We start from the raw sequence: 19,560 nt of genomic DNA, 5'->3' as shown, positions 1-19,560 counted from the left end.
CAAAGGGGCGGTTCCACAGACGGGGGTCTAATCTCAATCAGCACTATAATAATCCTGCTTCAATTAATCCGGAATTAAATAATGCCTTTCTGAGACGTCGCTCCACTGGAGACTGGAGTTCGCTGACTGTAGGAAGTCCAGGACTGAGGTCACCAAGGACTAGTTTTCACGCTCTTCCACCGTTGTTCCTGAGTCCATTCCAAAAACAAAAAATATCTGTATCATCCAAAAATCCTATATATTTATGAAAACGTTCCCAAAATTGCCCCAAATCGATCCACCCCCCCCCCCCCCCCCCGTTTTCCGGGCGGAGCTGGAGGCTCACGTCCATCCACCCGGTGGTTGAGCTGAAGCCTGCGCCTCCCCCCGGGCCCTTCACCTTTTCAAACAGGCTCGTTTCACTTCAGTGTGACCGAGCCTGAGACGAGGCAAAACCCGCGTCGGCGACCACCGCCCTCGTACGAGCCGGAGCCGCCGGCACAGCTGTCGGTCCATTTCACACGGGCGTCACCCGGGAAAATGATCTTGGAAGAAACAAAAACGGAGGCGACCCCCCCCCCCCCCCCCCGTTCCAAAACGCTGCCGTTTGGACATTTAATCCACGGGGCGAACGAGCCCCTTTTTAAAAGTGACTCCAGTACACGCCGTGCGCTACACTTACTACTTTCTCTCCCTCTCCCTCTCCACCCCCTCCCTCTGTTTCCCCGTCCACCCTGTCCCCCACATCTCTCTCTCTCCCCCCCCTCTCCCCTTCTCTATTCCCCCCTCCAATTCCCCACACACCTTGTTCTCTCTCTCACTGCCCCCCCCTCTCTCTCTGTTTCTCTCTCCCCACCTCTCTTTCCCCCCCTCTCTCTCTCTCTCTTGCTCTGTGCCCCCCTCCTCTCTCTCTCTGACCCCTCTCTCTCTCTTTCTCTCTCCCTACCTCTCTCCCTCTCTCTCTCTGCCCCCTCTCTCTCTCTCTCTCTCTCTCTCTGCCCCCCCCCTCTCTCTCGCTCTGTGCCCCCTCTCTCTCTCTCTCTCTCTCTCTCTCTCTCTGCCCCCCTCTCTCGCTCTCTCTCTCTCTCTCTCTGCCCCCCCTCTCTCTCTCTGCTTCCCCTCTCGCTCTCTCTCTCTGCCCCCTCTCTCTATCTCTCTGCCCCCCCTCTCTCTCTCTCTCGCTCTGTGCCCCCTCTCTCTCTCTCACTCTCTCTCTCTCTGCCCCCCTCTCTCGCTCTCTCTCTCTCTCTCTCTGCCCCCCCCTCTCTCTCTGCTTCTCCTCTCTCTCTCTCTTGCTCTGTGCCCCCCCCCTCTCTCTCTGCCCCCCTCTCTCGCTCTCTCTCTCTCTCTCTCTCTGCCCCCCCTCTCTCTCTCTCTCGCTCTGTGCCCCCTCTCTCTCTCTCACTCTCTCTCTCTCTCTCTCTGCCCCCCTCTCTCGCTCTCTCTCTCTCTCTCTCGGCCCCCCCCTCTCTCTCTGCTTCCCCTCTCTCTCTCTCTTGCTCTGTGCCCCCCCCCTCTCTCTCTCTCTCTGCCCCCTCTCTCTCTCTCTGTCCCCCCTCTCTCTGCTCCCCCCCCCTCTCTCTCTCTCTCTCTATCTCTCTGCCCCCCCTCTCTCTCTCTCTCGCTCTGTGCCCCCTCTCTCTCTCTCACTCTCTCTCTCTCTCTCTCTGCCCCCCTCTCTCGCTCTCTCTCTCTCTCTCTCGGCCCCCCCCTCTCTCTCTGCTTCCCCTCTCTCTCTCTCTTGCTCTGTGCCCCCCCCCTCTCTCTCTGCCCCCCTCTCTCGCTCTCTCTCTCTCTCTCTCTCTGCCCCCTCTCTCTCTCTCTGTCCCCCCTCTCTCTGCTCCCCCCCCCCTCTCTCTCTCTCTATCTCTCTGCCCCCCCTCTCTCTATCGCTCTCTCTCTCTCTCTCTGTCCCCTCTCTCTATCTCTCTGCCCCCCCCTCTCTCTCTCTCTCTGCCCCCCCCCCCCCCCCCCCCGCTCTCTCTCTCTCTCTCTCTCTCTCTCTGCCCCCCGCTCTCTCTCTCTCGCTCTCTGCCCCCCCCCTCTCTCTCTGCCACCTCTCTCTCCTTCTCTACCCCCTCTCCATTTGCCCGCACACCTTGTTCTCTCACTCTCTGCGCTCCCCCCCTCTCACCCTCCCTCTCACCCTCCCTCTCACCCTCCCTCTCTCCACCCTTCCCCCTCTCCTCCGCTCGGCCATGTAACCCCTCTTCGGTCATGTGACCGGCTGGACAGCAGCGCGGAATGGAAGGAATGTGATCGCATGTCAGTTTACCGAAATGAGCCCCACCGGCCGGAGAAACCTGCGCCACACGCACACACACACACACACACACACACACACAAACGCACACGCATGCACGCACACACACACACACACACACACACACACACACACACACACACACACACACACACACCAACACTTCTTACGAACACAGAGGTAGAAGTCATGTTTTTCAAAAGTCTGTAATGGGTCCCAATTGTTATATTAATTAATTGCTATATAAATATATACATTTTAAACGTAAGATAGGATAACGCTCCATTAATCCCAGACGGAACATATAATAGATACATACACACACATATAGATATAAAATATAAAAATATAATCTATGTTAAAATAAAATAAATATATAAACAAACAAACAAATAAATAAATAGATAAATTAATTATAAATAAATAAATTAATTGATAAATGAATGAATGAATTATAAATAAGTAAATAAACAAATAAAAATCTAAATAAATAAATGTATTTATTAATGTGTGAAATACAACAAATAAATATAAAAAAAAATATGTACAAAATAATACAAATCCAACGTCACGGGTAGGTGCAAAGAGTCACAAGTGTCTGGAGCCTGGGGCCAAAACAGGAGCTGGGGCCTGAAAAACGATCCGACGCGACGGTTCGATTCTGAACTCGGGGTGAGATGGAGGAAAGCGAGTCGCAGGATTTCCGCTGTTTTACCCGAAACAAATGAAAACAACTGAACTGTGTCAAGTCTAATTGGGATTTTCCTTCCGGTTCGACGTGGACAATCAGCACATTCCTCTCTCTCTGACAAACCCGGAACACTGACGTTTACCCCCCTTTTGTACTTTTGTCTTTCGGGGGCATGAAAGACACAGACGGCAGTTTCACCAGCTGACCCGGAGTGTGGAGCTCGCTTTGGACATTTGATCTGTTTGTGCAGGTGAAGCGCTGGTCAGTGCCAAAGTTAACATGTGCGCGGATTCAGCGGAAAAGAAAGAAGGAAAATCCCAGTGATGAATCTGTTAAAACGAGCAACGACTGAGTAACGAAAACCCTTAACGTGTACTGCGCTTCAAGGTGCGTGCCGGTTTCGGGAAGTGGGGGATGGGGGGCGTGGAACTCTGTTTTTACCAACACCAACTTCCTCCCTGTGTGTCCAATACAGGGGTAGTGACGGGTAGTAACTGCGTGTGCTCGATGCCTGGCTGCAGAGGGGTTCAACCAGCCTGTGAAATGATGTGAAACGCACCTTTACGGCATCTCAAAAGTTGGGTTATTAATGACAATACGTATTTCGACAGGTAATAAAACGAAAGCATAAAATCCTGATCTCAGTTTAGGTCCTTAGCTGTGAAGCGTCACCTCAGGTACGTTGAGGGTTGTCAGATAGAAGTGCAGTGCTTCACACCAGAATGTGCTGTCAAAACACTGAGCTGACTGAAGCTGTGTTGTTTACACTGTTGGCAAACTATCTGACTCTGAACTGGCAACCTCACAGCACGAACACAGTGTGCTCCACACATGGATGAATGGTTATGCGTCAAAAATAGTTCCAAGCCCCATCTTGTTTTTTTTTTTTTTATTCAATCGTAATGAATACGAAACACACACACGGTTGGAATAACTCTCGAAATAGCTTTTGAGGAGTTGGAGGGTGTAGTTCCCTGAATTTCACAGGAGCTAGGCTAGCTGATCCCCTCCGCAGCCATGCATTGAGCTAACACGGTTAGCATGCAGGCCTGTCGCCATGTCTATGCTGGACACACGGAAGATAGACAAGAAGAGAACATCCCAAAAAAGTGGCGTGCCCCTTGAACATATTGTTGATATTTCCACTTATTTGTGGTTGTGTCTTTTATATTGCGTGAGTTATATAATATTTTATGTGTAATCAGAGAAAGCATATTATATAATATTATTTTATATATTATATTATATTATATTATATCATATTATATTATACAATATTGTATTATATTTTATTATATTATTATATTATATTATATATTTATTTTATTTTGTGCATTTTGGAGGTTATGATAGTAAAATCCAAGACTAAAATAAGAAAATAATTCGCTGAGGAACACTTATTCTTGCCCTGTATTTAAATTATTTTACTGTTTAAAAATTTGTGTTACACAACTTTGTAAATGCATTTTGCTTTGTCTTTATTGTTACTATTTGAAGGCCTTCTTGTAATGTAAAGCACTTTGAGTTGCATCTTGTGTATTAAAGGAGCTATACAAATATAAAACATTTATTATTATTATTATTATTATTATTATTATTACTATTATTTGGATGTGAGACAAGGTTATTGGATCTACCCTGTATCTGTATCTACCAGGAGAGCAATGTCATTCACGCCGAGGAGCAAAGGAAATAATCAATAAGCCACAGCACTAAACCTGCTGAGCACAGATTGGAAGTTTTCAGCCTTATCGGCGAGAGGACCATGTTTTTGTTTTTTTTTGGTTTTTTTTGCATAATCTCTCGCAACCGCTATTGCATCTTCGACAAGCGCGATCTCAAACAATCACACGGGGCGCGCCGCGCGGACAAAAATATTCTCCGGACAAAGATACAGTAGCCGCCTGAAACCAGGCCCGGCATCTCTTTTAATATGCATCCCATTTTAGCAATGGGCTCTCTGGGGAGCAATGCACAAACAAATCAGAGCTGACACACCCAGGCGTTCACACAAACCCGCCAGCAAGGAGGGAATATTTACATGAGCCCGCACGCAGACACACACACACACACACACACACACACACACACACACACACACACACACACACACACACACACACACACACACACATAATTAATTTATTGCTTAATGAGCTATTCTCCACCAGCACTGTTGTCCAACAAACTCCGGTGCCAAGTCTCAAGGGGGATTATGGCCTGCATGTACAGCATATTCCCTGAAATATTGAGTAAGGAAACAGATTTGACGGCAGTATCTTTTTTTTTTTTTTTTTTCGGACACAGAGTTCAAGTAGTGATAATGACTTTTTTTTTTTTTTTTTTTTTTTGTCGAAAGCCCGGTCGCTGACGCATTCATAATGAAGCTCATTAAAGGCTCAGAAATGTAATTGCAGCTGCCCGTTACCGACCTGTTTACGCGGTGGTGGGCGCGGGGGGCTCTCCCGCCGCCGTCTGAGGCTTGAGAGGGAGAGGACGCGACTCAAACCAAAGGAGTTTGGGGGGGGATGAGAAGTCTTGTGTTTAAAGGGCCGCGGTGTAGCGAGCTGCGGTACACGCCGTCACACCATCACTATTTCCGACTATGTACCCGCACAGGAGGCTCGATGTATATCAACCGAGGAAAAAAAACACCAAAACAATACATATGGCGAAAAGAAAACCGAAGTAACGTATTTGATATCGTAGGTTTTTTGTCGAGAACTACAGTTTGCGTGTTAAAGTTCTGTAATTAAAACCTTCAGCCAAATATTCGATGGCCGGTCTAGTCTCGTCTAACTGATCATTCATTGACGTTGTTATCACAGGACTCGACAGTAACGGTTGCTCAGTTGCCACGGCCAGATAACAGGGAAATTATGTCAACAATCTTGTGCGGTCCAGTTGCCCCAACCAGAACCAAATCAAATCAAATCAAACTTTATTTATACAGCGTCATTTAGACAATAAATGCCATTCAATGTTTAACATCATAAAACACAAAGTCAACCAGCCTAACTGTTCGACGTAGGACCATCGATACTGAAACACCGAAATCGGACGTTGGTCTTGGGCCAGGACGGGGGTTACGGTTAGAGGTTGAACAAATACACAACAAATGGAGAGAAAGAACCTGATGAAAAAGAACGATAATGAACACGTCCCCCAAACACCATTAGTCAGTGTTCTCAACGCGAGGCGTCGTGAGGACGGGAGGCTCTTCAAGGCGGCTCCGCCGTGACGCCACCGCCAGCCTGGCGTGCGGCCCGGCGCCCGACGGCGGGAATTCCGGGAAAAGGTGGGAAAGGGGGGGACAGTTACGTTTTGTTCCGTCGCTTCACGTACGCCGCGGAACCCCGGTGCGTATACCCCCCCCCCCATCGGCGGGCGCGAATGCAGTGAAGGGCCCAGGGCCGTTTTCCCCGGCCACCCCTAAAAACCCATAAATCGACCCCCAATCGCGGTGCGCGAACCAAACGCGCTCTGTATTACAGGGTGGCGGGCGGGCGTTTGTTTACGTTAAAGTGTGGACCAACGCCCTCGTTGCAGCCTTGGCGGGCGTGCGTGCCGAGCAGCAACGTTTTTTACCAAACATGTTGTGTAGGAACACCAGAGCGGGACTACCGCCGGCACATTTCTGTGCAATGAAGGAAAATCTTCTGTGAGCAGTTTTTTTTTTTTTCCCTGCTTCCTCTGTGCGGCGTGAACCCGATTACGACCAAACAGACGACGAACTGAAAGAATCTGATCTGGATCGGATTCGGAGCAGGAGGATAGGTGAGGAGGCGACCTGGGAGTACTTTACGCTCTTTTTTTTCCTTTTTTTTTTCTCCCCCGAAACGTTCCGTTCCACCATCATGATGTATCTCAAGATCCAGGACCGAGAATGTTCAAACGCAGCCGCGATTCTATCAGCGAAATGTCAAAATCCATTCCCAACCTCGCCGACAAGCGGCGAATTGGAATTGATCCACTGGAACGGAATTAAAAGAACCTGGATGTGACTGCATAGGAAAAAAAAAAAAAAAAAAGGCTGAAAGCACTTTTCAATATCAAGAGAAGGAACGGCGACACATCTGTTACATAGAACAGCCACCGATTTTATAAATCGCACCGCGAGCAGGAAGCTGTGATCTGCAAACGACGCCGCAGCTGAAGTGGAAATAATACGATGATGCAGATTATCACCGTCCATGCGACAAATTCTACCTTGGTATCAATTGGAGACCGCGGGTTATTCCAGCCGTGTTCCACAGCCACGGAGCATTAGCCTGAATATTGTACCCGGAGACATATTACAGTATAACCTCAACGTTTACTGGCGTAGAATGAGCGCAAAAGAATATGTATAAACACCTGAGGCATTGAGTTGGAAAAATGAATGCGACTCTGCATGAGAGGGGTTCAGGGCTGGGCCACACAGGCTGGGTGGACTACCTTTTCAGGGAAGCGAAAGCTCGTCCTGCAAAACAACTCAACCCGAAAAAATCTCCCCGGAGCACAGAGATCCTCCAGTGTCCTTGAGTCTAAAATTGAATTTTCAAGACGAGTCGGTGGTTGTTTACTTCCGTTGCCCAATCTGTTTTTTTTCCCGTTAATTTATTTCAACAACACAACAGTTTAAAGTGGGGAATCGGAGCTTTAAAAACAAGGTGCCAGTTGTGCGAATCAAGCAAATATTTTTTAAAAGCCGGGGCTTGTTAGGGAGCGGCAAACTGTGTTTCGGAGACGGTCGCCCTCAAAGTTTTTTCCGAAAGGCTCCGCGTCTTGTTGACACATCAGTGGATCCGGGTGTGTGTGTAAAACACTTAAGATTTAAAGGTTGAACTCTATCAAAACGGTTTCAGATTGTGAGTTCACATCACATGGAATACAGAGGAATGATCTTCACCTGGACGCTCGCTTTAAAGGAAACGATCGATCTGCGTTGTTCAGCGCTGTTCAGCGTCTCGGTAAGTGAATCGCGTTTCCCCATGCAATCTAACGGGAATATTTAACTCCAAGGTTTAACATTTATCCGCAATTGATAAATCAAACTCGGCTTTGAAAATACGTTAAGAGACCAAAAAAAACCCACAAAGGACCACGAATCTGGAAAAATCTAATTTTCCTTCAAGACAGGTTTTTTCAATTTATTTGGCTGCTCCTGGCAATTTTAGAAATGCGCGACATAGCGGGTTTTGCTGCGGTGTGTCACATATGTTTATATATATATATACACACACACACATACAGTATCATATTCAGTACATACATATATATACAGAATATACAGAACATACACACACTGTATTGTGATTCAGGGCTATACACCTAAACTTGACTTGACATATAATATTTTAAATATAGTTCCATTATAATAGCCCTTATAATATATACTGTCTATATAGAGCATAGTATAGTTCATAGACGGTATATGACAGTGTATAGACGAATGTGACCGACCAAAATCAATGATTTCCACAGATATTATTTTGAAATACCAAGCCGAAAAACATAATATCTTACATAAGTTTGCATCTCAGTGACCTTGGCTGCAGAGTGGACTTTGCCCGAGAGTGTCAATGTTCTGTGTGTGTGTGTGAAATAAATGGTTGACTCTCCAATCCACCCAATGTCCCGACATTATACTTGCGTACTGCTTACTTGCCGCCGCCGGGTCGAAGGTTACACGGACCCACACACAGTACGGAAAAATAACGACAATACCATGAAAAACTGCCTTGAGTGACTTTATAATTGGAAGTGGAATGCCTTTCAGCTCCGACTTTACTAAATGGATGCTGGGTTCCCATCCAGCGCTGCAACGAAACGGCTCATCCCCACCACCCAAAACACAGGGGAGAATATCTGGGGGAAGAAAATACATTAAATATGCTTCAACTAAATTGCCCGCTTATTATGCAGCCAAATCTAGACACCTCTTGGCACGACCATCTGTGACATCTCCAACACACACAACAGTGTCTACATGAACACAACCCGGAATAATATCTCATTAAACGCCATTGATTCAATAACCCTCTGTCACGTACATTGCATGGAGCAGAACAGATTGATAGCATGTTACCGCCATTATTTCTTCACTTGAATAATGGGGAACCTGTTCGAGAGTACACTCTGAAGGGCAGTGCTGTGTGCCATATGTCAAATAAAGAAAATAAGCGAATAGGACAGATATATAGATATATAACATGGAATTCCGAACCACTCTGCTCCACTTAGAAAACCGTAAGTGGCTCCATTCCACTTAGAAAATAAATAAATAATCGAAATAAGCTTTTGTGTTGCAAGATCGAAATAAAATTGCAAGGGTGCACCGCTTCATCTCCTCATGTAATTTTTCATGACTGCCAGAGGGTGACAATACAGATGTTGTTTTTATTGCGTTGAATGTCGGACCACGCCATGCGAGACAAATTTTCGCATGAACTGACAATAAAGTTTTATCTTATCATATATAAGATCATCCGTTCCAGCGGAACAGCAGCTCCGTGTTGATCAGAGCGAGCTACTCGTCGTGACGAAAGATTCAACAGTTTTTTCGAAATTCGGTTCTGGACGAGTCACTCAGTTAAAAAAAAAAGAGTTGCTCGATTTCGACTCCTTGTCGAATCGATTCAGTCAGTGCAACGCACGGCGAGTGCGGCAGGGCTTCCGGCGAACGAGCTGAGATTGAAGATTCACTCGCTCGCCGGCTCCCTTCGTTGAGTCACTCAAAAGAGTCGTTCGCCCGGAACCAATCATTTGCGAGTCTTTAGAATAGGTTATTTAGCGGACGTTTTTTTGTGCAAGGCGACTCACAACTTATTCATACGCCGACGGAAGGCAGACATGCAAGGCTCATTGGGAGCAGTTACGGGGTTAAGTGTCTTGCTCAAGGACACAGCATGCTACCAGGAGGAGCTGGGCATCGAACCGGCAAGCTTCCGACCCGCTTTAACTCCTGAACCACTGCCCCCAGAGAGGAGTCTTGCGTCGCGATAACAACAATAATAACAGCAATAATAATAATCCGCACAGTTCTCGGTGTTTCTGATGTTTTCAGTGGTCAACAGGGCGTACAGCAGCATGGTGTCGTGATATTACATCATCGTAAAAAGTGTGGTCACGGCGGTAAAAAAAAGTCGGGAAACTCCGCCGTCGAGACCTCTTTCTGCGTGGTTTTCATGCACGGAACCCTTCATCGGGACCGCGGATATTACAGCTTACAAACACAAACACGCCGGCCGCGGCGTCCACTGGGCCACAATGCTCTCGGCGCGGTGGACATATTTCCCCTTTTGTTCGTTCAAAGGGGGAAAGAAATAAAGGCCTTTGTTGGAGGATGTGATGTGGCAATAGCCCTTGCCCTCGTGTTATCTCCATTCAACCCCCTCATCCCCACCCCCCCCCCCCCCCACTCCCACCCCACCCCCCCATCAATTCATTCGTGTCCCAGTATCACCCCTCACCCCCCCCCTACCCACCCCTCGCCCCCCACTCTGGTGGGAGCTTCAGTTCCCACCGTAACCCCACAAGCATCACCACCCACAACATTCCTGTCCCACTCTCTGATCCTCACACAGAGTACACACTCACCAGCCCCATTCACATAAAGGGGAGGGAAAATGTACACACACACACACACACACACACACACACACACACACACACACACACACACACACACAAACACGGACACGCACGCACACACACACACACACACACACACACACACACACACGATTTGAGAAATTCCTCACGATGCCTAAATGACCGCTTATTACAAGCGGTCATTTAGGGCCTAACCCTAACCCCAACCCACTGGTTACAGATAATGGTATTTTTTCTGGTTTATTGTTGGGTTTATTTCAGTGTTTTAAATGTATCCATCTTCTAATTTGGTGTTTTTTCTCACGTATCTAAAATTTCTGGTCATTTTTATTGTTTTTTTTTGTTACATTTTAGGGTTTATATTCATTGTGTATCATCAGGTTGATTGTATATTGCCATATTTTTATTTTTACTTTACAGTGAATCGTTAGGTTTATAGTATTATTATTTTTCCATCCTCTGAACGTTGAGGTTCATCGTCTATTGTCATTCATTTATTTTAATTTTTTATTCTATTGTCTGATTATCATTGCCTATTTTCTATTTTATGAAAAATTCCTTCCGGAGATGAATAAAGTATCTGTCTCTCTTCCTATCTCTCTAATAATATAGTTTGAATACCAATTTGGTAATCAACGGCTGCAGCCCTGTGTCCCATTCAAACCGATATGAATGCATGAATGGGGAGAACATGATGTAACCTGCCGCAGCATTTGACAGATCTAATCAGTCGCTCTGTCGCTGTCACCAAAATACATTGTTATTACGATATTTCACGGTTTGGTTCATACGACACCAGGATGTCACGTCTGAACAGACACACGCCAGTCACCTGTTTACCCAAGGGAAGAAATGTTCCCTCCATCAGACTTAGGTTTGAGGGTTCCCGCCGTGTATTTTGAACGGAATCATAAAAGCGACAAAAAATAAATAAATGAAATAACATTCAAGTATCAGAAAGCAGAGGGGGTGTAAAGTCGCCGAATTTGATGTTTACGTGTTTCACATATCCCACACGTCCGGCATTATCACACTAACATTAACTTCAGCCCTACAGCGTGTACACATAAGTTGAGTTTACTCATCATCTGGAGTAAATAGATGCACTGAAGATTCAACATTAATTCAAGTGAGATTGTGTGTGTCAGGGTGTTTTTTAGAAAAAAGCAGAGGAAATTGCATGAATGTACACAGCATGCAAAAAGACCAGACAAACCGAAAACGTATATAATTCTTAGGTATTCCAATGCTTGTTTTCATATTATACTAGCCCCTGTCAGCGAGAACTTCCAATAAAGATAAGACCGACTTAAAATAAATATTGAAAAATAAATACAATTAAACTGATCCAGAACCGGAGCGATGACGAGCGTCACGACTCATTTCGTTTCGATCCCCAAACTTTACTCCCTCCTCCCGCTGTGCTTCCTCGTTGCGAGGGGACGAGTCACTCCGCCGGGCAACGATCACGTGACGGCGCATCGCAAACAAGTCGGAGGCTGGGGATCCGACGGCGGCTCGGAAAACACGGAGGCTCAAGCTACGGGGGAACCGGCGCACGAATCGTCCGGACAACGTCTTCGCCGCCCCCTCTTCCGCTGCGGAATCCTTGCGGCTCCTGCAGCGGGCGCGGTCGCCGGGTCCAGACTTCTCGCCGGTCGCCCGGCCGCACCTCGAGGCGGGTTCCAGAGGCCGGAGGCGGAATGCCGCCACCTCGATTGATACCCCCCTTTCCAGCGCGCTCTTTGTGGAAATGCGCTCTTTGTGGAAATGCGGCGCGCCCGCCTCCGCCTCACCTTCACCTCCCCGGTGAAAAAAAAGGCCGCCTACGTCGAGCTTGGCGGCTCGGGCGGACGCGAGCGCCTTGACCCCGAGCGGCGGCGATGGAGCCGCTTGCTCCACAAGTTTATCAAACGGGGGAAAAAAAGAAAGTGTTTGCTGCTTTTCAGGCCGGTGCACAAACCACGGAGGGAGATCAGTCTCGATATTTTATACAAATCTATACGTGATCCATGGATAAGACTCACACATGCTATCCACGGACAGTACGAGAGATCTGTGCAAAAATGCACACACACATTGTATTCGCGTCTCCTACAGATCATGACAAACACCTTTGTCAATAATATTGGGATTTATCGCTCTCCATAATACAACACGTTGGGTTTGCAACACCCGCACTCTTTAAAGGAGTACTGCAGGTTTTTTTTGGGGGGGGGGGGGGGGGGGGATTAGCGCTTTGTCCATCTTCCCCAGATCCAGTTGAGAAGATCAACGCTAATATCAACTCTGCGTGTCCAGTACAGAGATAGCGACGGGGTGGATGCTAACTGTGTTGAATGTGTGTTCAATGCATGGCTGCGGAGGGGATCGACTCGCCTGGCTCCTGTGACATTTAGGGAAAATACAACCTCCAGCGTCCCAAAAACTGAGGGTTTTTTTTGCACCTAAGCTTCTCAATATGGGGTCCGGGTACCTACGGCGAAAATAATTTTATACGATTAAGTCTACGTGACCCCAATCTGGGAAGATTTCTTTTCTAAGATATGATTAAGTCCAAACTTCCAGACTTGTCTTTTTAATAGTTAGGGAGATAACGGTGAAACTATGATCAAAACAATCACTATTGCACATTCTCTAATGGTTCTAATGTCTTGTTAATTAAATAATGGTGAAGCTGAACTGTTAATCATCATCTGGTCATCTGCATCTGGTTAAGGTAAAAGACATGAAGGGGCCACCCCCCCCACACACACACCACCACCAAAAACAAAAAAAAAAAAACCTGGAGCAGCCAACCCCTTGAAGGCTCCTAAACTGCATGGGGCAGGAAAAAAAGAAGTTAATATCCAAACCTCTAGGCTGCCTTAAATCACAAGGCAGAGCCCCTTGTGGGCTTCCTAATAACTTCCATACCCAAGCTCTGCTGCCCCCTCGCTCCACCGGCCCCGGGAACATGGAACAGGGAGCAGGGAACATGGAACAGGGAGGAGGAAGCAGGGAACATGGAACAGGGAACAGGGAACCAGGAACAGGGAACAGGGAGCAGGGAACAGGGAACAGGGAACAGGGAGGAGGAAGCAGGGAACAGGGAACAGGGAACAGGGAACAGGGAACAGGGAACCGGGAACAGGGAACAGGGAGCAGGGAACAGGGAACAGGGAACAGGGAGGAGGAAGCAGGGAACAGGGAACAGGGAGCAGGGAACAGGGAACAGGGAGGAGGAAGCAGGGAACAGGGAACAGGGAACAGGGAGGAGGAAGCAGGGAACAGGGAACAGGGAACAGGGAACAGGGAGGAGGAAGCAGGGAACAGGGAACAGGGAACAGGGAGCAGGGAACAGGGAACAGGGAACAGGGAACAGGGAGGAGGAAGCAGGGAACAGGGAACATGGAACAGGGAACAGGGAACAGGGAGCAGGGAGCAGGGAACAGGGGGCAGGGAGCAAGGAGTAGGGAACAGGGAACAGGGAACAGGGAGTAGGGAACGGGGAGCGGGGAGCAGGGAGCAGGGAGCAGGGAACAGGGAACAGGGAGCAGGGAACAGGGAACAGGGAGCAGGGAACAGGGAACAGGGAACAGGGAACAGGGAACAGGGAGCAGGGAGTAGGGAACAGGGAGGAGGAAGCAGGGAACATGGAACAGGGAACAGGGAACCAGGAACAGGGAACAGGGAGCAGGGAACAGGGAACAGGGAACAGGGAGGAGGAAGCAGGGAACAGGGAACAGGGAACAGGGAACAGGGAACAGGGAACAGGGAACAGGGAACAGGGAACCGGGAACAGGGAACAGGGAGCAGGGAACAGGGAACAGGGAACAGGGAGGAGGAAGCAGGGAACAGGGAACAGGGAACAGGGAGCAGGGAACAGGGAACAGGGAGGAGGAAGCAGGGAACAGGGAACAGGGAACAGGGAGGAGGAAGCAGGGAACAGGGAACAGGGAACAGGGAACAGGGAACAGGGAGGAGGAAGCAGGGAACAGGGAACAGGGAACAGGGAGCAGGGAACAGGGAACAGGGAACAGGGAACAGGGAGGAGGAAGCAGGGAACAGGGAACATGGAACAGGGAACAGGGAACAGGGAACAGGGAACAGGGAGCAGGGAGCAGGGAACAGGGGGCAGGGAGCAAGGAGCAGGGAACAGGGAACAGGGAACAGGGAGTAGGGAACGGGGAGCGGGGAGCAGGGAGCAGGGAGCAGGGAACAGGGAACAGGGAGCAGGGAACAGGGAACAGGGAGCAGGGAACAGGGAACAGGGAACAGGGAACAGGGAACAGGGAGCAGGGAGTAGGGAACAGGGAACATGTAACAGGGACCTGGGAACAGGGAGTAGGGAACGGGGAATGGGGAGCGGGGAACAGGGAACAGGGAACAGGGAGCAGGGAACAGGGAACAGGGAACAGGGAGCAGGGAACAGGGAACAGGGAACAGGGAGCAGGGAACAGGGAACAGGGAACAGGGAACAGGGAACAGGGAGCAGGGAGCAGGGAGCAGGGAACAGGGAACAGGGAGTAGGGAACAGGGAACAGGGAGTAGGGAACAGGGAACAGGGAACAGGGAACAGGGAGCAGGGAGCAGGGAACAGGGAACAGGGAGCAGGGAGCAGGGAGTAGGGAACAGGGAACAGGGAGCAGGGAACAGGGAACAGGGAGCAGGGAGCAGGGAACAGGGAACAGGGAACAGGGAGCAGGGAACAGGGAACAGGGAGCAGGGAACAGGGAACAGGGAGCAGGGAGTAGGGAACAGGGAACAGGGAGCAGGGAACAGGGAGCAGGGAGCAGGGAACAGGGAACAGGGAACAGGGAGCAGGGAACAGGGAGCAGGGAACAGGGAGCAGGGAGCAGGGAACAGGGAGCAGGGAGCAGGGAACAGGGAACAGGGAACAGGGAGCAGGGAACAGGGAGCAGGGAACAGGGAACAGGGAACAGGGAGCAGGGAGCAGGGAGCAGGGAGCAGGGAACAGGGAACAGGGAACAGGGAGCAGGGAACAGGGAGCAGGGAACAGGGAACAGGGAACAGGGAGCAGGGAGCAGGGAACAGGGAGCAGGGAACAGGGAACAGGGAACAGGGAACAGGGAGCAGGGAACAGGGAGCAGGGAGCAGGGAACAGGGAACAGGGAACAGGGAGTAGGGAACAGGGAACAGGGAGCAGGGAGCAGGGAACAGGGAACAGGGAGCAGGGAACAGGGAACAGGGAACAGGGAGTAGGGAACAGGGAACAGGGAACAGGGAGCAGGGAACAGGGAGCAGGGAGCAGGGAACAGGGAACAGGGAACAGGGAGTAGGGAACAGGGAACAGGGAGCAGGGAACAGGGAGCAGGGAGCAGGGAACAGGGAACAGGGAACAGGGAGCAGGGAGCAGGGAACAGGGAACAGGGAACAGGGAGCAGGGAGCAGGGACCTCATGGACGAATGGAAATGGAAACCGTCGCATCGGGCGCTTTGCTCCCTCAACGCAACTTTGTACCGAGCGGAGGCTTTGAAATACGAGGCACGGGCACAAGCACCAGTCGTGGAAGTGTGCGTGGATGCGCGCGCGCGTCTGCGTGTGCGTCTACGTGTGCGTGTGCGATGAAAACAGAGGTAAAACACGGTCCATTCTGAGCGGCAAGGTGCACGTTGCTGCTCCGGCGGATCCCCTGCTCCTCTTATCAGGCGCCGGGATCTAATTAATCTCCCGGTCGCCCACACACCGCACATGCATTGAGCGGATTAGGGTGATGATGATTATTATTGCTGTAATAATTCTCATTCTTCTTATGATTATGAAGTTAAGGGTTGTTGTTCTTTTTACCTTGCTTGGATGGTGCACAGACCGCCAGGGAAAGTAGACAGAGCACCCAGATAGTCTCCTCCAGCGCCATGTAAAGCCTTGGATATCCAGCAGCGTGCGTGCGTGTGTGCGAGTGTGTGTGTGTGTGTGTGTGTGTGCGTGTGTGTGCGTGTGTGCGCAGTGTATTATACCGTTACATGTGTCCGAACGCTGCAGAACTAGAAAGAAAATAAATAATCGCGGGTCCTGGATCGGCGGCTTTTCGGTGTCCGGGCGATAATTTGTCCGCGATCGGGGTCGTACTAGTCGGGTACGAGCCGTCGTGTCTCTCGGCGCTTCATCGCCATGTTGTGTGTGAGCAGCGAATGTGAGGTGTGTGTGTGTGTGTGTGTGTGTGTGTGTGTGTGTGTGTGTGTGTGTGTGTGTGTGTGTGTGTGTGTGTGTGTGTGTGAAGCTGCTGCTGCACACACACAAACGAACAGACGGGCGTGCGCGCGCATGCATGCGTGCACACACCCACACACACACACACTCACACACGCACACACACTCACACACGCACACACTAATGCATGGACCCATGTGCAAATGCACGCACGTATTGGCGAAACCGTGCGTGTGTGTGTGCACGTGAATGCGCGACCATGCACACGCCAATGCATAGACCCATGCATTCTCTCTCTCTCTCTCTCTGTCTCTCTCCCTCCCTCACCTCGCAGACGCTTTCACCCACCACCAGACACACTGGCTCGTCGGATTTTGGGGGTTGCTATCGAAACGATGAGAAGCTGTGGATGATGGTGGTACATCCACATTATTTATTTTTATTTTTTATTTTATTTTTTTTGTGGGGGGGGGGGGGGGGGGGTATGCTCCTACTGTGCTTTTTTGTCAAATCCTATATTTGAGCCTACGTATGTGTTCCATGCATCTCCCCTTTTTTTTTTTCTAAACTAAGTAGAAGGATCATCAATATTAACTTTTTAAAACATCTTTTAACTGTCCTTGAAATGTCTTTCTACATACCCCAAAAACCTACGCCAATGCGTGTCAACATTGATGAAATTTCTCTATCACACAAAGAATATTTCAAACCCAAATCGCAGCCGTGATGAATTACAAATTGATTAAATAATGACTCAGTCGTTAGTTAAACACTTGAAATCTGGCATTTGTTTTTTTTTTAGGTGAGTGGTAATTATGCAGACGTATGAAGAGTGAATCAAAGCCTTAATCAAATGGGTGAAATATGTGTGTTTCTGCGTCGTCACCAGGAGCTGCCGGTGCCAGAATAGAAAGTTGAGGTCGCCGTTGTGAGTCAAACACGCACTCAGAATGAACCATGAGGGTCGAGTGCAGTGAGGAAGGGTTGAAAAGACACAGACACTATGACAGTGCAGCTGCAATGGCCTTTATCACTGTTGGAATCACTCAGACTACAATGCCTTTTATTCAAAGGCGTGCAAACTTGTTTTACCTTTGTATTAGCACACACACGCACACACGCACACACACACACACACACACACACACACACACACAGTGCTGTTGTGATAAAGCAGGTCTGTATAAAAATGGAGACCAAGGAGGATGGGCACATGTGCTGCCCAGCTCCATCAATAAGAGCGGGAGGGATGATGGTGAGGGAAGGGGTGTGCACGTGTGTGTGTGTGTGTTTGTGTGTGTGTGTGTGTGTGTGTGTGAGTGAGTGCACCCTAATCAACTAGCTGGCCTCCCATGCAGCATGTGCTGAGGGACCCGCTCACTCCTGCTTGCAAACACACAGTGGGAGCCAGCTGGGGCCCGGCCTTCCCAGGGCAGACAAAGACCCTCCTCGTGCACAGCACCCCTCCTTTCGCACGGCACCCCGTCTCGTGCACGGCACCCCGTCTCGTGCACGGCACCCCGCCTGGTGCACGGCACCCCGCCTGGTGCACGGCACCCCGCCCCGTGCACAGCACCCCTGCGTGCGCACCTCAAAGACACTTCATGGAAACAAAAAGAAAAATGGGCTTTTACCATTGAGACTGCATTGACATCCACTTAAGGCTCTGGGCATTTTGTATCAGTGTGATGAGAACATTATTTGCATAATTAACACAAAATAAGATAAAGAAAGTTCACACATTAAAATAAAAAATATATATACTATATATAAAATCAATAAAAAATAGAATAATAAAAATGTCAATAATAAAAGGTTTTATCAGTATATTAATATATATCTTTTTATTTTGTAAGGCAATACCATACCAATTTATTTTGTATGTATCACAGAGGACGACATTTTTTTTTTAATCAAAAAAACATAGTATATCAAATATTTTTTATGTAGTTCTACAACACGCAGGCATAACACAACCTAAAATACAGATTTTCCCCTTCTAAAAGAGCTTGATGGCACCATTACCTTTCCTAATGACATCTGGCCTAAAGAGTTGTCTCGTTTGGAAAATATTGATTCGACGTCGGAATCAGATTAATTTCATCTGATGAAATGAAATGAAATGATACGCGATAGCTGCATTTCCCAGGTGTCCAATGGAAGGAAGTGTTTTGGGCTGTGGACGACGTGATTACGCGGTGATTACAAAACCAGCGGCGTTTTTTTTTTGTTTTTGTTTTTTTCCCCGTCTGTGATTGTGGTCAAGCCGCCACCCCGGGGTTTCCCTCCTCAGCTGCCCCCGAGATAATGAACACGCGCTAACAGCTGCCGTCCAATCACATCACAATGACTACGGTCTGAATGGGCTAACGAGCCAAACGCTGCAGAGCATCCTAGCGCAGTCACACAGGCCCCGCGTGCGCTGACGTTACTCAGGGATGGGTTGAGTATTTGTGTTTTTTTAAATAATACCTCGATTTCAATCATCTCACGATATTTTGTGGATGTTTATTGGTGATTTCATAAGAGGTAGAGGCATTGATTAGAACAGTCTTTAAAGTTTTGAAAATAACATTATTTTACTGTAATGCAGTCTTAAAGACAACATTTAACTATATTGCGGCAAATGCCAGATATTGATGTTATAATGATATATTGCCCTGCTCAGAATCATGCCTCTGTGTGCGAGTGCGTTGTTTTGTGTATATTAAATAAAAGATGTTGCGCGGTTGAAATATCCCAATATTCCTCCATCTTAACTTTGTGTCGATGGATGTGTACATATGTTCTACTTTTAGTCGACCTTTGGTTCAGTTCTACTTTTACTTTGCCTCTCTTTCTCGACTGCTGCAACGCCTGGATTTCACTCTGGGGTT

At 48.6% G+C, this 19,560-nt stretch overlaps 1 protein-coding gene across 1 annotated transcript in view; it reads right to left on the bottom strand.

Annotated features, from left to right (window-relative positions):
- Positions 1-16,390, bottom strand: part of igdcc4 (immunoglobulin superfamily, DCC subclass, member 4) — a gene marked incomplete at both ends in the record, with an annotated part of 79,207 nt that extends 62,817 nt beyond the window's left edge. Inside the window, one exon of the mRNA XM_079997995.1 lies at positions 16,321-16,390. Coding sequence (XP_079854121.1) covers positions 16,321-16,390 — 70 coding nt within the window. The remainder of the gene's footprint in view (positions 1-16,320) is intronic.
- Positions 16,391-19,560: the final 3,170 nt, after the last annotated feature.

This window comes from Zeus faber (genome assembly GCF_960531495.2).
Source record: "Zeus faber genome assembly, chromosome: 3".
NCBI lineage: Eukaryota > Metazoa > Chordata > Actinopteri > Zeiformes > Zeidae > Zeus > Zeus faber.
This window is presented reverse-complemented; position numbering and strand designations above follow the sequence as displayed.